The sequence below is a fragment of the Dipodomys merriami genome, unplaced genomic scaffold, assembly GCF_024711535.1.
Source record: "Dipodomys merriami isolate MVZ:Mamm:240054 unplaced genomic scaffold, mDipMer1.0.p SCAF_4, whole genome shotgun sequence".
NCBI classification, from domain to species: domain Eukaryota; kingdom Metazoa; phylum Chordata; class Mammalia; order Rodentia; family Heteromyidae; genus Dipodomys; species Dipodomys merriami.
The window spans coordinates 4607972-4624844 of NW_027205603.1; the positions used below are offsets into that span (position 1 = coordinate 4607972).

At 42.3% G+C, this 16873-nt stretch overlaps 1 protein-coding gene across 5 annotated transcripts in view; it reads right to left on the reverse strand.

The window, feature by feature from the left end:
* Positions 1 to 16873, reverse strand: part of Bend7 (BEN domain containing 7) — a 79512-nt gene that overhangs the window by 53775 nt on the left and 8864 nt on the right. For all 5 annotated transcript variants that reach the window (XM_069990385.1, XM_069990382.1, XM_069990380.1 and 2 more), the window contains one exon: positions 1391 to 1693. In XM_069990385.1, coding sequence (XP_069846486.1) covers positions 1391 to 1693 — 303 coding nt within the window. The remainder of the gene's footprint in view (positions 1 to 1390; positions 1694 to 16873) is intronic.

Below are 16873 nucleotides of genomic sequence, written 5' to 3' on the forward strand. Positions count from 1 at the left end.
TTTGCTCAGATTTTCACAAATCTCAAAAGAAGTCTTCCTTGATAGACCTGTACAGTTTAAACCTGTGTTATTCAAAGATCAACTGAATATAATGCATTTTTATTGACAGTGTGGGGGAAATAATCACAAAAGTTCTATTTTCAAACTTCTATGGAGAAATCAGCTTGTAACTTTTATGAACATGAACACTTCTCCATTATCTTTGCTGTGTCCTAGAAATGAGAACACCTGTTACCCAAAAGTTCTCTCTTCACACCAACTGAAAGGCATAAAGGCATTTTTACTTCTGTCTTTCCATGTCAGCAGAATCAGGGAGCTTTATACACTATTCTTCAGTGTTATTTCTAAGTACTATCTTTATGGTTTTTAGAGGACAAAACCAACACCTCAGCTCGTTATAAATCATTTTCTAATTTTAAAGAGAACAGACTTTTTTTTTTATGGAGGAGCCTTTAAAGAGCCATCTCCCTGTAACCTGGAAGCATGCCAGCACGTGAACTTGATATTGGCCTCAGTAATACTGAGAGGAAGAGAAGACACCGTCCATCTTGAGCCCCTGGCTGTCTCATTAGTGTCTCAGGATGGCTTTTCTTGTTCCTGAACTGGTTACACTGAATTGTGTTTAAACAACAACATATCACCAGTTCTTTTTCTTGACTGATTTAAAATGAAAATAAAAGGAAGAACATCCTTAACTTTTCAAGGTAGCTGAAAAATCTTTTTTTCCTATTGTTCTTTGTGAAAACTATAGGCTGGCACTCTGTACATAATTTATAAATAACATCTAATGTATCAGCTGGAAAATTAATATGGCTGAGAAGACCATAAAATTTTTAAATGCTGAAAAAAATGTTATTTTCCCCACTCCTTACGACTTAAGGACTTCAAAGATATTTTTCTTTAAAGGAATACTTCTCAGTGATGAGGAGGAGTTAGAAAGCATGAATTCTTTGACCCAACACAGAATTAAGGGTTAAAAGAGGGAGTTCTGTGAGATGCAGGTTATGAGCTCTTCCTCTGAGGATTCTTCAGATGATGAAGCAGAGGAGGACTGAACAGGAGGCTGTGTGGATATACACATCCCACCCAGAAGCTTCTTGTAGGGGTGAAGGGTCTTTTTTGCTGTCCCCGTATTGAGTCTCTTATGTCAATAACATTTGTATTGGCAGTTAACAGCTTTAACTTCTTAAAGGGCTGAGACCTGCCATCTTTCCCGATTTTCATTTCTGGACTTTATGTCTTCCCTGTCTTAAAAAAAAAAAAACTCAATGAAGGTGGGTATTAAGGAAGCGGTTTAATAAATGGATCTCAAAGAACAGTATTTGGGAACAAAATGAAGTACAGGACAACCACCAACAAATGCATTCTAAACACCTGATGACAATCATACCATTGGAGCTCACAGCAACATGGGGCTGACTCTGGAAGGTCCTAGAACGTGTGCCATACTGTCCTGAGAACTGCCCACTTTGGGGTGGTAGCTCATTCCACACACCACGGGAAGGAGGGTGGAGGCCTTGTGGAGGCTCAGTGGAGGAGTTCAAACGTTGAGGCCACACTAAATCCAAATCCTGGGGCTCTTCTTTTAATTTTTCTCCTTCTTTGCCTACACGCTGATATATCCTTCCAGTGCTGTCATTCAATAATCTTCTCATCCCTGTAATTTGTTTTTTAATTTCCATGCTTTCATCTCCTAATGGAAACAGGGTCAAAGTTAGCACTGTAAATTAACAACAGAACAAGGCATCCCAGTAACTCCTTCCCCCAAAAAAGAAAAAAAAACTACAACCAATAAAAACAATCCTTCTTTGGAAATAGGAAAAACTGCTGATTCTATAAACATCAGTAATTCGTAAAAATTAAAGGTGGGAAAAGCTGGCTTTGGTCTGAAGACACCATTCATGATCCTGGTGCATCTTATTTTAATCATTTCTGGCCAAGTTCTCTTAGGATAACAGAGCTTTCTTTCGTGTGCCACTGGAGACCAATTTTCAGTTCTTTCCTATCTGGCAGTGTTTTCTGAGTGCGGGTGTCATAGGACGACCAAATGAGGTAGAAGACAAAGGATGGTACAGAGGGTTGGAGTCTCCTGTTCTGCCACAGCTATCCTGGCTCAAGGCCAGGCAAGTAACTAACACCTTGGCTTGCTTGTCTGTTAGCTTCAGTGGCAAGGGGCCCAAATATCCATGGACATGGAGCTTCTGAGAAGGGGCCATGAGGCACCTCAGGAGCAGACGTCCTCTAAGATGGCACACTGGGGGTGCAGGCAATAACTTTCAGAGCGAATAACAGGAGAAAGACCTACTGAGTGTCAGTGTGTCAGGCAAGGAGGGCTCTGCCCTTCTAGAGCCCTGACTCAAATCTCACCAGCCCAGCGATATTGCAGGGGTCCCTATTCACACCAGACAACTGGCTGTAGGAGGAGAACCAGTGAGGAGGAGCTCTCCCTCACCTGTAACCAAATCCATCTCCCAGGATCTGTGCAACACAAGCCCACTGCTGCCACCTCCACCTTGCCAACTCTGTAACCAACTGTTTCTATACCCCACTTTACCCACCCACACTTAATTTTACCATGGTAAATTTTTTTGGGTGGGGGTGGTGGGACTGTTTTTATTTTTTATTTTTTGCCAGTCCTGGGGCTTGAACTCAGGGTGTGAGCACTGTCCCTGAGCTTCTTTTGCTCAAGGCTAGCACTCTACCACTTGAGCACAGGGCTACTTCCAGCTTTTTCTGTTTATGTGGTACTGAGGAATTGAACCCAGGGCTTCATGCATGCTAGGCAAACACTCTACCACTAACCCATGTTCCCAGCCCAGTTTTGAACACCGGGCTCTGTGCTTGCTAGACAAGAACTTTACTACTTGTGTCATGACTCCATCTCTTTTGTTTTTGTTATTTATTTATTTATTTTTGGGTCCCGCCGTGGGGCCTGAACTCTGGGCCTGGGCACTGTCCCTCAGCTCTTCAGCTCAAGGGTAGCACTCTACCACTTGAGCCACAGCACCACTTCCCACTTTTTTTTCTTTTTGCTTATGTGGTGCTGGGGAATCGAACCCAGGGCCTCGGGCATGCAAGGCAAGCGCTCTACCACTGAGCCATCTTCCCTGTTATTTTTTTTTTTAAGAGGGTCTTGTGTTTAGGTCTGGATCCTATTTACACCTTCTTACCTGGGATGATAGGCATGTACCAATATACCCAGCTTTTTCTGTGAGATGGGGGTCTTATGAGCTTTTTGCCCAGGCTGGCCTTGAATCATGATTCTACTGGTATTAGCTTCCCAAGTAGCTACCATACCTGGCCCCTCTTAACAATTTTAAAGTATACAGTTCAAGAGAGAGAGAGAGAGAGAGGGAGGGAGAGAGAGAGAGAGAGAGAGAGAGAAAGAGAGAGAGAGAGAGAGAGAGAGAGAGAGAGAGAGAGTGTTTGTGTCCTGGGACTTAAACTCAGGATCTGGGCACTGTCCCTAAACTTTTGTGCTCAAGGATAGTGCTTTAGTACTTGAGCCAAAGCTCCATTTCCAGCTTTTTGATGGTTAATTGGAGATGAGAGTCTTATGGGACTGGAGTTAGCTTTGAACCCATGATCTCAGATCTTAGCCTCCTAAGTAGCTAGGATTATAGGTGTGAGCCACCAGTGGGTGGCTTCTGGATTTTTTCCTAAACATTGATTTATTAAGATTCTTTTTCCTCAGGGAGTATTTTAAAAATGAAGTCATTTCTATCCTGGCCTGTTTAAAGATGATTATAGGCTAGGCACCGTGGCATACCTGTAATCTCAGAGGAAGAAAATTTTGGTCCCAGGCTAGCCTGAAAAACCAAGCTGAAAGCTTGGTTGGGGTTGTGGCCCAAGTGGTAGAGCTCTTGCCTAGCAAGCATAAAGCCCCAAGTTTAATCCTTACAATAAAAAAAGGACAATTACATTATACATATATATTTTCTACTACTGTCACCACCACCACCACCAGTAATAACGAAAATAAAAATGATGATATAGGATGCTGTTATCAGTTAGGAACTGCTTCAAACATACTGTTCTTTTCCTTTTTTTTTTTTTTTTTCTCTGTTGTACTGGAGACTGAGCCTAGGGCCTTTGTTGTTGTTGTTGTTGTTGTAAGGCTTGAACTCTGGGCCTGGGCGCTGTCCCTCAGCTCTTCAGCTCAAGGTGAGCACTCTACCACTTGAGCCACAGCACCACTTCCAGTTTTCTGGTGGTTAATTGGAGATAAGAGTCTCACAGAGTTTCCTGCCTGGGCTGGCTTCGAACTGCAATCCTCAGATCTCAGCCTCCTGAGTAGCTAGAATTTCAGGCTTGAGCCACCAGTGCCTGGCCCCCAGGGCCTTTTGAAAGGTAGGAACGTACTCTCTCTCTGAGCTACACCCTCAGCCTTGTGTCATCTTAACTGTACAAATAGTATTGTTGTGTAGATCCAAAGAATAATATTTTTTCTCTAATCCGGGTATGGAAAGTTTCAAGAAAAGATAGGTATATACCTCCATGTAGTCAACTCTACTAAATACCTGAAATTTAAGCTATGAGAAAAAAGAAAAGGACAAAAGAAAAATACCTCTTTCAAATGAATATGTAACAAAGAGGGTCCTTGTGGGGTGTGACTGTGTGTGTGTGTGCGCGCGTGTGTGTGTGCGTGTGTGTGTGTGTGTGTGTGTGTGTGTGTGTGTGTGCATGCACCCACACATACAGTTATCAGGGCTTGAACTCAGGGCCTTATACTTGCTAGACCTGCTTGCTCACGGGTAGTGTTCTACTACTTGAGGAGCCATACCTCCAGACTGGTTTTTGCTGGTTAATTGGAGATTGTTTCTCCTGGACTTTTCTGCCCAGGCTGGCTTCAAACTGCAATCTTTCAGATCTCAGCCTCCTAAGTAACTAAGATTACAGGAATGAACCATTAGCACCTAAGCTAAGGTTGTTTCATTGTACCAAATAAACTAGATTTGTCTGAAAAACTAGTAAATGCACAAAAAGTAGGTACTACATTACAAGGAAAATGTAGATTTTTTTTTCAGGTGCTTGGGATCAAATTCAGAAACACATTCATGCTAAGCATATGCTCTATCACTAGGAACAACCAAGACTCTTCCATTTTTAAAAATGGTAATAAAAGCTGGGCACTGGTGGCTCATGCCTATAATCTTAGCTACTCAGAAGGCTGAGATCTGAGGACTGTGGTTCGAAACCAGCTGGGGCAGGAAAGTCTGTGAAATCTGTATCTACAATAAACTATTCAGAAAAAGCTGGAAGTGGCACTGTGGCTCAAGTGGTAGAGTGTTAGCTCAGGGACAGTGGCCAGGCCCAGAGCTCAAGCCTTAAGACTGGCAAAATAATAATAATAATTCTGTCTTTAACATTAAGCATGTGAATACAGAAAAATCAATTTTCAAATTCACAATATTATGTTAGCATGTGCTTGAGAGGAGAAATTATTTAAATCTGTAATAAAATTATTTCCACTTCAAACACCAGAAAAAATTGTAACACAGAAACAGTAAATCATATTCCAGACTCTATGAGAATGACCAAGCACAATTTAAGTAAGACAGAGTCAGCAAAATTTATACCATCTTCATAATATCTGTGGAGGAGGGTGTGTCTGGAAGAGTTCCCAGAGGAATTCTGAAGGAAGCCTATGGGCAAATGTATTAAGTGTCAGTGTCAGTATCCAAACATACTCTTTCCTGGCTGCTTAATAGCACAATGCAGGCAAGAGGAAGCATCTTTCCACTATTGACCTTCTTGATCAGGCTTGTCAGGCTGGTCTTCACTGGCATACGCTAGCGATCCTCTCTGCCCTCACTCTGGACTCTCTGGAGGGGGTTATGCTCAGCCAGGCCACCAAGGATCGGCGGGAGTCAGTGGAGCCTTCTCTTTCCACACAAATTCTACTTATCACAGAGAAACATACTTCTCTTGTCCCAGGTTACAAGCTGCTCTCAGCATAGACTTGTATGACAAAGGGCTACCATTAGGAAAAGGGAAAAAGTCATGAGGATTCTGGAATCTTCTAAGGGCCATCTGATTCATTACGACTTTAGTTTCAGAGTTCTAGTACATATAGCCATGAGAATTACAGGGTAGAAAATGTAACTTGAGTTTTACCATACTTTCTTCTATTTATTTCTTTTTGGGGGTTTGAACTCAGGTCTTGGGCATGGTTCCTGAGCCTTTGTGCTCAAGGCTAAAGCTCTACTACTTGATCCACTGCTCCTGGCGCTGGCTGGCAGTTCATTGGAGATAAGAGTTTCAAGAACTTTCCCACTTGGGCTGGATTTGAAACATAATCCTCAGATCTCAGCTTCCTGAGCAGCTAGGATGACAGGTGTGAGCCACTACTGTCTGGTTGCATACTTCTCACTTCATGCTTTGAACTTTGAGTAGATATGAGGAAAAGAAAGTGGTAGGTGTAAAAGGAAGATTCTGGAGGCAAGATTCCCTAAAATATGTAAAGGCAAAATAAGACCACAACAACAGATGAAAATCAGGACTTGGAACAGGGAGCAGGATGAAGCAGCTATGAAGGAAGATGAGGCAGAGCGAGTCTGACTAACATCACCAGAAGGACTCAAGGTCTGTCTGGCTGTGGTCATTTTAAAGGAGAGAAAACTGCAGTAAGGGCACCTGCCTCTTCTGAGAAGAAAGTGGGGTGTTTGTGAAGAAGGGCTGGTTGGAGGAGGGGGCCCAGAGGAGAAAACTGAGCTAAGGACAGCTGGACATTCAAGAATGATCCTGGGGGCTTCCTATATCCAAAGAAGCAGGAAGGCGCTGGGGCCACCAGCCCTGAAGGTGTCCCTGGGTGGAGGAGGTCAATTATATAGACAGGGAGTGATGGCCTTCCACAGAGAGAAGAAAACACTTTCCTTGTACATTTGGGGAAGATGGGGCAGAGGTCAGAAAGAGGACCTAGAGGCTAAAATCTTGAGTCAAAGTACAGAAACTCAGTTCAGATCACAGATATTGGTTAGTACATGGGAAGGCTCTGGTATTCCTGAGGCCTGGCCTTGGTCTCAACTGCACTGACCTGCTTCTGAGGATTAGACAATTCAGTATTCCCAGGCTTCAGCGAAATGCACGAACTAAGGTTAGAACCAGATCCAGGCTATGCATAAACCAAGTTTTTCATAGTTCCCAAGATATTATGTGAGCACCTAATAACTCACCTGTGTCTTCAGAAAAAGGCACTTGTTTTGTTTTTTTTATCACAGTGGAACCCAAGTGCTGTGTGTGTGTGTGTGTGTGTGTGTGTGTGTGTGTGTGTGTGTGTGTGTGTGTGTGTGTGTGTGTGTGTGTGTGTGTGTGTGTGTGTGTGTCTTTTTGATGTATAGATATCTGGAAAAAGAAATTCTTAGAAGCAAAAGATTCTACAGAAACAAGATTCTGCAAGGAAACCTGATTCATTTCCAAACTAATCTGCTGTCTTCACTTACACTCAACTCCGAAGAAACCTTACTCTAGGAGAGCTGTGCCATGTGGCTCCCTTCTGGGTAAAAGATTTTTAACTGAATTCCTTCAAGGAGACTGGAATTCCTTCCATGAGCAAGGTCTAGAAAACATGGTAGGCTGAATTCTCCTCAGCACTACTACATCACTTTTCTTTACATAGGCAATTTTTATGATCCAGAGTCATTTGTGATGTGATTATGAGAACACAGAAGTCTCCACATACGCACAGCAGACCAAGATTATTCATAACCTGGAGCAACAAAGGAAAGATAATAGCAATAACATACACAGCACTGTTGTACGTATGTGTAGATGACATGATGCCACCAAAACACAAGAAGAATAGACACCATGTCTTTGCCGCACAAATGACCTGGTGTTGAGATATAGTAAGCAAACTACAAGTTTTCTTAAGAAATTTATAACAAATGACACATTGTGAACAGTATGAAGTCCAGTAGAACTAAATGCAACATTAAGGTAGTAAATGAACAATATATTAATAGGAAAGAGTGAAAAGTTAACAGAAATAAATTATTCATTTGCTGAACATCTCCCAGGTCTTTGAGTTGCAAAAATTATCCTTCATGAACTAAAAGGTATTCCCCCACCCCTTCTCCAAATCTCTCAACATCTGTAACTGATTTGCTGCTCTGAAAAATGGTCCTGATTGTCCCCAGTCTACCAACCTCCATCTCTTTTAACTGTGAGTAGTGGAACTCTAGGTAGTAAGCTATGTAACCATTCATAGATGATACCTGCTACTTTCTTACTAGAACTAAAACTCAACACTTCCCTAACATCAAAGTTTATTTATTTTCCCATTTCCATTCTTCCTATTCTCCTCCTCAATGGGAAAGAACTGTGTCTTCTTTTGGCTCCCAAACATCATTCTTCCAGTCTTAGGGAGAAGCAAGCGGAGTAGCCACCCCCTCTTCTTCTTCCTGAGTGACCACTCTCTGTGCAGGAGTTTAAGATTCATGGGAGATATGGCAGGTGGCAGAAGTTGAAAAGTTACAGTGAGGCCCTTGTCCAGGTAAGAGCCAGATTTTAAGGAAGAATTTTACACTGGAGAAAAATGGGTTATTAGGCTAGCTAACATAAATTCATGATCTCCTTTAATACACGAATAAGAAATAATCATGTATCCTTTAGAAAAATTATTCTTGCTATTTTTATTCACCACTACATGGTAGTAACAGTTTTGAGCAGGACTTGGGGTAGAAGATTATGACAATGGAGTTTACTGAGATAGGCTTGGTGATTAGCTTAGTGAAAGATGAGGTGAAGGTAACAACTAAGTCCAAGGTTTCCAGCTCAGGTACCTGAACAGGTAATAGGTAAGAAGGTTGCAGAGAAGTGGGGGAGAAAATGAATCTTGTTTGTGTTTTTGTGGGGTTAAAGACTGAAATTGGAGCCTTTAGCACATAATTGGAGCTCTACCTCAGACTCACGAGCTTCACCTTGATAGAGAAAACTTAGGTAACACGCCAGCACTTGGAAATGCAGCAATGGGGCAGGCACAAGAATTAGTACTGACACAAGGTAGTAGTCTAGTACTATTTCCTTAAGTGGCTGGTCACTCAGAATTGATTCTTGTTTGAGCAAGCCTTTGAGGGTCACCAGCAATCCCAGGGCTTTGAGGGATACCTTGCAGGGATGTACTAGATCTCCATTAATCTGTATGCAGATAGCTCAAATAAGTATTTAAATATTAAAAGGGATGCAACTTTTGTTTCCAAGCCAGAAGGTGACTCAAACCTTTCCCTCTTGAACTCTGAATCTACAGGGAATCACTCACTCACCCTGAGCCCTATGAAATCATCACCCACAGGTGCTAAGCTGTGGGATCTTGCCATAGCAGCACAATCACAAGAAGCAGGGTACAAGCTTTTCACTACCCTCACCACTGGTCAGATTTTAATTATGCTATCATGATCAGTTTTGTCCTATTTTAAAGAGGCCATGACAAGAATTATGAAAAAGCCAACAAAAACTGAAAAGAACCAAGAAAGAGTTAAAAGGGTTGTTTTACTAAGAATATGACTACTGAATGACTTGATTATCTTCATATATGCTACAGCGCATTGTAAGTAGGACATTGTTCTTTATCAACAAGGAACACTCAGGTTGGAAGTGCAGCTTCCAGGCTGAGGGCCCTGAGGAACAGGTCCTTCCAGTTCACTATGGCGGCATCAGAGGCCCAGCCAGGTAACACAGCAGGTGACAATGCTTTTCTAATGGGATGATGAAGGTTCTGGAACTAGAGACTGATAAGAAGAAGAAAAAAAGCATACTATGAGTATGTTTTTGAACTGCATGTTGAAAACTTCTTGCGTTTTGCAGGTAATGGCTTATTAAAACAAATAGAAAAAAGTTTACTCTCTCCATAGGAAATAATGAAATGGCCAGGATTTTACTATAGGTCTGTAATTTTTTTTCCTCTCAAAAATGGTAGCTGTGGGCATGGAGCCATGTTGTAGGAAAGACTGAGCTACAGACTGTCAAATGCTAGCAACGAAGAAAGGGCAGGGGAGAGGAGACTGGCCCTTCCTTCACGCCTAGGGTGCGGCTCTCTTTCCCACAGTCCTCAACCAAGTACTCAGCCAACCAATGAGTGGATCTGAGGTGGGCACCTCATTCCAGACCCACATTAACATGCAGATGCACTTGTAGACCTCAGGGACCAAAGGCATGTTTACAAGGAACACGCAAGACAGGGATTCTAACCTAACAAAAACTGGTCTGAAGAGCGACAGTCTATGGAACCAAATATTGGTCTGCCACATGAATCCCTTTTTCAAATGCAATCTTAAGTGGAACTCAAATAAATAAAGAAGGGCACTCATTGCTCAAGGAGGTATGCTGGAACCTAGATTCCTAAAACAGGGCTTGGGAGTACATTCAACAACTCCAAAGGCTCCATACAGCATAGTCTGAATGCCACTGACAGGACAGAGGCAAAAGTGGCTAGGGAATAATTTAACTGGCTGAATGGAATGCCATGATTAAAAGTAATCTAGACAGCAAATGTGTGGTCATGTGTTCACGGGCTTTGATAAACTGAAAAGTCTAGGTGAAAAATAAGCAGCCCAATGTCCAATGTATATATGCATCTACAAGACACTTAAAGTTCTTCTCAAACCAGTTTAGATAATATCAGATTCATTCATCCAATACTACTAGTGCTAAGTACAAGGATCTGTGTAACAAAGGAAGGAAGGAAGGAAGGAAGGAAGGAAGGAAGGAAGGAAGGAAGGAAGGAAGGAAGGAAGGAAGGAAGGAAGGAAGGAAGGAAGGACCCACCCAGGCCCAGTTCAAGCACCACGACTGACAAAAAAAGAGAGAGAAAGAGAGCAAGAGAGAAACAGAAAGAAAGAAAAACATGAAAGAAAGAAAGAAACAAAAAAGAAAGAGAGAGAGAGGGAGGGAGGGAGGGAGGGAGGGAGGAAAGAAGGAAGAAAGGAAGGGAAGAAGAAAGGAAGGGAGAGAGAGAGGGATTGAGGGAGAAAGAGAGGAAGAGAGGGAGGGGGGAAGGAAGGAAGGAAGGAAGGAAGGAAGGAAGGAAGGAAGGAAGGAAGGAAGGAAGGAAGGAAGGAAGGAATCAGAAGCCAGGAAGGCACAACACAGTGGAGGGGGCGGGGGCTGGGTCCTCACAGAAGCAAGCCTGCTGCTTACAAGTCAGACTTTTCACTGTCATCAGTGGTACTTAAATATTTTTTTTTGGAAGTTCAGGGTTTTGAACCCAGGTTCTCACACGTGCTAGGCAGGCACTCTACCACCTGAGACATGCTTCCAGCCCTCCCAGCTGTGCCTGCTGAGAATCTATTTACAGTGTCTACCATTGAACAAATAAAACCAGGGTAACAAATGAATCAGTAAGTCCTATTTCTGATAACTTCTAAATTACTTTAGACTGCTCAGCTTACACTAACACTTGATGGGGTTACTGCCAAAAGCCTCAGCATCACTCCCCTCCGATCTATTCCACACTGAAGCTAGGGTGAGCTTTCAAAAATGCAAATGGAATTACGGCATGTACCTCTGTGGAATACCAATAATCTTAGGGTAAAGCCCACACTCCTCAACATGCCTCACGGGCCTGCACACCTGGCCTCTGGCCCACATCTCCAACCTTCGTTCTTGACATGTTTTCCTCTTATTCAATGGCAGTGACATTCTGGTCTGGCTGCACATTATAATCCCCCGGGGAACTTAAACACACACACACACACACACACACACACACACACACACACACACACACACACACACACACACACACACACACACACACACACCAACCACACACCAACCACACACCACACACACCACACAAAAACAACCAACCAGTGTCCAGGCATCCTTTCAGAACAACTCAATCAGAATCTAATTACTGTCATACACAGCCAGAGGGTCCTCTGCTTTCAACATAATAAAGGTCTTCCAGCTGTTCAGAAGCTCCCCATAACCTCATCTCCACACATGCCGTCCTGTCTGCATGCTCTGCTCCAGGCCCTCCTTCATCCTCATATCCCAGCCTAAATGCCATCTTCCCAAGGGTGGTTTGCCTTAATCTTGTGAGCCCCCCCACCTTGTCTTTTGTTCCCCCATAATCCTTTTCTCAACCTAGTGAGTTTTCAAATCTCCTAGCTTGGTATTAAGAGTCAGTGGATATCTATAAAATGAATTTAAAACAATTAGGTTAATTAATAAATATAACAGGAAGGTTCAGATGAGGAAAGCTGAAAAAAATAATAGTGATATAAAAGAAAACTGAAATCTGTGGTATTTTTGGAAGAACTTCTTTCTGTGGAATGTGCAGGTGGGGAGCAAGCCACAGGCACTTCGTGCCTCTACTCAATTGGGGTTTTTCTCAAGGATATTTGTCCTCATCTTCTTCCTAGTTCATCAAAGATGGTAGATGGATAATGGTTTCCTTCCTCGACAAATGAGCAAAGCTCCTAGCCTCACATGACCAAAGTAAACCTAACCAGGCCAGAAGGGAGCCACACATCCCCACCATGCTTCAGCAACCAGGCTCTCCTTCCAGAGGAGAGTTCAGAGGAGAAACGCTGGACTTGTGGAGAAATGCTCCAGTTCACAATGGTACAGCAGCTCCCCTAGCCATGGTTCACAAATGCATATTAAAGTCCTCATTAGAGCCTTGCTAGTAATGGTGAAGATGTATATAGGTGCCAGGAGAATGAGTTAATGTCAACAGAAGAACCTTAACTTCTGCCTCCCCTGACTTTTCACTTTTATATTGTACCTCAACCGTGCATTTGTGTGTGTGTGTTTCTTCACCTTTTATATGTAGGTGTAAAGTCACAGTTGAGATATAATTCCATTAACCATACAAGCAACTTCACAGTCTATTATGTTGCATCAACTTTTTCTGTAAAAATAAATTGTTAAGGATATTATTCCTGGAACAGAATAAATTCTTGGAATTACTGAGTAACTTATGTACCGTACCTCTGTTCCAAGAACACATTACTTATTTTATCATGACAAAGTAAAGTTATTAATCTTCTGGCTTCCGATTCAACAATGAGAAATGCTGTGAGATACACAGACACCTGCATACATTTCAGTTCAACTTTATATCATCCATAAACATCTCTGTTTTGGACACCTCATCCAAACAAATGCTCCCAGAATATTCGATGTAGCATTCAATTTTATGAAACTATAAAAGTTCCTTGCTGTTAATTACAGAGACAAATGTCTCATCACACATTTGGTTACCAGATAGCATAATTAGTTTTCTCCATTAACCTTTCAGATATAAAATTTGATTCCCAAGTAAAAAACATTGTAAAACCCTTGGAACTCAAATAACACAGTATATTTGTATGTTTGGGGAAAAAAAACCCATAATACGAACAGAGTAATTTTATGGATTGTTATTTATAAGGATACTGATTGTCTGAAATACAGAAAGAAAAATTGTGTAAGCTTTGTAATGATTTTCAAGTATGCATGTAATAAGCTGTCCTCTTAACAGAAAGGAGGCATGGTAACCAGACTATTAGCAGAAGGTGCCCTTGCTCTCTCTTCCCATCATGGTCTTCAGCTGATTTTGGTTCATCACAGCTTCCATTTGTGAGACACACAGGGAAGAGTGCTTAGTGGATGTCAACAAGAAAGTCATATGCCACACAATGATGTTTTCCTCACTTATGGCCCCATCATAGCAATCTTAGGTTTTGTTAATATACTCCATGAGGCTCAAACAATGACCAAATTTAATGGAGCATCACTGAGAATGTTCCTCTTGCTAAGTGCTATGAAGACTTTTCTGTTCAAAGCTGAGTTGCCCACAGATGACTGATCCCATATCCATGGGCTGCCAAGGACCGTACTGTAGCTCGATAATAGAGAGAAAATGTTGGGACTTGTTCTAGAGCATGTTGGACTGACATTTATGTATCTTATGCTGCCAGAGTTTGAAGACCACATACATTCACTACTACATGGGACAGTCCTACACAAGAAAACTCTCAACTATCTCAATGCACTACCCACATAGGTAAGCTGACAAGAGGTGGTAAAACAGGTTTTAAAAATGGTTATTATAGGTCTACTCTGTGCCCCAATATTGGACACTGGGAAAACAGGAAACATTTCAATTCAGAAGCTTGGTCCTGAAGGGACATGAGCCAAGCCTAGAAGGAATGAGCCTGCAGACAGGGAGATGGGTCATCTCAGGCTAAGCACCCAGCAGTCCCTATGTCCAGACTACACACTGCAGTATCCTAGGAGCCTTCACAGTGCTCAGGATCCTGGGGTAAAATCTAGTTTACACAGAAAGACATAGTTTTATCCTATTTCAGGAGTAGGGACAAAAGGGAGAGGATCTCACTAACCTAATAAAACAGACAACATACCCAGTGAAAAATGATCATTCTATCATCCGTGGTACATTTTAGTCTAGCTATGGGAGGGTCCAATTAGCTACTAAGAAGGATAGACCAATTTCCACCAGCAAAGCCAAGGTGGAAGGCCTGGTAAGAATGCTGAAAAACAACTGGCTACGTTTGCTTCATATTAAATTTAAAATCAGACATCTCTCTTCCATTCATCACACATTTATGGATGTTCATTATGTGACTAGTACAGGCCTGAGCAGTGGGAACCCAGAGATGATCCTTAAGAGTTTGCAACCCAGAGATAGAGATCTACAGGAGGGTCTAGAGGCATGGCTCAAGTGGTAGAGTGCCAGCCAATGAGCTAATTCTGCTACCTTGTAAGAGATATGCACAGATGAGTGCTATGTACAGCTCCTGGGGTGAGAAACTTGACCTAAAATGTTAGGAAGCAGGGTTACTGTAAGTATGAAAGGGGTTGGTATGGAGGAACATGGTAGGCAAGAACACAAGTGTCAGGGATAAGCAGGAAGGAGACAGGTTGGAGGCTCATGGAGGGCCTTCAGTGTCATGTTAAAGAGTCTGGGTCTTCACCTGAAAGCATTAGATGACAAAACATTGCAGGTATAGGAACTGACCACATTGTGTGCAATACTAAAAGGAACCAAAATGTATCCTTGGTACCAAACACTGCTCTTCCAAGATTCTGTCTCCTCAGGCTGGTTCCCTACCACTGCTGATGCATCCTTTCCCAGGTCATTTTCCCTCCAACAATCTGTTACTTATAAGAAAAACAGATTTCCTGTGTCAGGGTCCTAGGTCTATTTTTAGCTCCAAGATACAAAAACATGCTGCTCTAAAAAACAATCTTTATTTTCTCTTATAGAAGGCCATATTATTTCCTCCAAAGTAAAAATCATATCCCCATGGGAACCAGAAAGGCTAAACTGTCGATACATTCCTTTGGTCCTGCCCTTCATGGACATTTTTTAAATGACTCAGGTCACGAACAGTGTAGGAAAAGTAAAATATCACAACCTATCACACGTTTCACTTATAGGGCAGATGCTGACCCACACTGAGCCTTCCTGAGACAGAGAAAGGCAACTTTTCTCAAGGCAAATGCTGCCCTGCCTAGGCCTTGGCAAAGTAGACACAAGTCAGTCTCACTGACCCCCTGCTGACAATCCTAGGTAGGTACAACTTGACAGCTGAATACAGGGCCGTTTCCCCCAGAACGTGGTATTGTTGGAATTGTACAATGCATAGTTTTACTTTCTTAAAGTACAGTGGGAAGTTGTTCATAAGAACTCTGGGCTAGTAACTAGTCGACCTCTGTCTTTAGATGTGTTAGTGCTATCTTACAAAATGGTACCCATGTCAGAGCAGAATTCAGAATGAGAGGAACACGCATGATCTTTCAGTTTAGGTTTTCAACATAATGGCTTTCATTTGTGAGTCTCACTCCTTTCTATTCTTTTCTAGCTTCATGAAAGAAAAGATTTCAAGTTGTAGATCCTAAACCAACATCAGTTGATATTGGAAAAGTCAACTGGAAAAGCTTCTTCATGTTCAATGAGACACATTCAAGTGGGGATCATTGAATATTTATATGGTCTCAATACATCTGAAGTTTCAAATTCAGAGTCTGACACAATAGTGTCTAATGCATCCATGTATGTAAGTAACAAACGTTTGAGTATCTACCAGTGGAGTCCATTGTCAACGTAACACTGCTAGGTGTTCCAAATGATCCAAAAAAACAATGCAGTCTTGTAGGGTGCAATGATCCACATGAACAAGTATGAGGAGTGATTGTACAAACGGACAAGTTCATTCAACAGCGCAGCTGTGGAGCCTGGTCAGGAAGGGCTGCAGGGTGACCTGGAGTGTTATAAGCCAGGCTCAGAAACGAGTAAATAGTAAGCAGCATATGGTAAGTGCCAGAAGAGAGTTATGCTATTACTCAAGACTAAAATATTCAGAAGAAAAGGTAACATCAGTGGGGCATCAGTGCAGTGGCTTATGTTTGTAATCCTAGCTACTCAGGAAGCTGAGATCTGAGGATTGTGATTTGAAGCCAGCCTAGACCAGAAAATATGTAAGGCTTTTATCTCCAATAAAACTATTAAGAAGAGCAAGAAGTAGAGCTGTGGCTCAACTGGTAGAGGGCTAGTCTTGAGCAAAAGAAGTTCATGGATAGCATCCAGGCCCTGAGTTCAAGTCCCAGGACTGGCACACACACAGAAAGGATGGAAGTGTTTGGCATCCCTTTCTTCCTCAGTGTGTCCTGGGCTTTCTTACTTTTAGGTTTCTATTCACCACCCTCTGCCTACCCAAGTTGTTCCCTTTTACCTATGGAGCTCCCACTTGCTGGGGAACAGGCTGGCTGGAGAAGGGAGGCCTAGGCAGGGTTAGACTATAGACACTGAATGCTCAGTTAAGAAAGAATAAAAACTTTACTGCAGTCCATGAGAGGAGTTCAAGTTCCTGAGAAGGCTGAGGAAAGGGGTGGGGGGAACTACCCAGGAAGATAAGCTCAT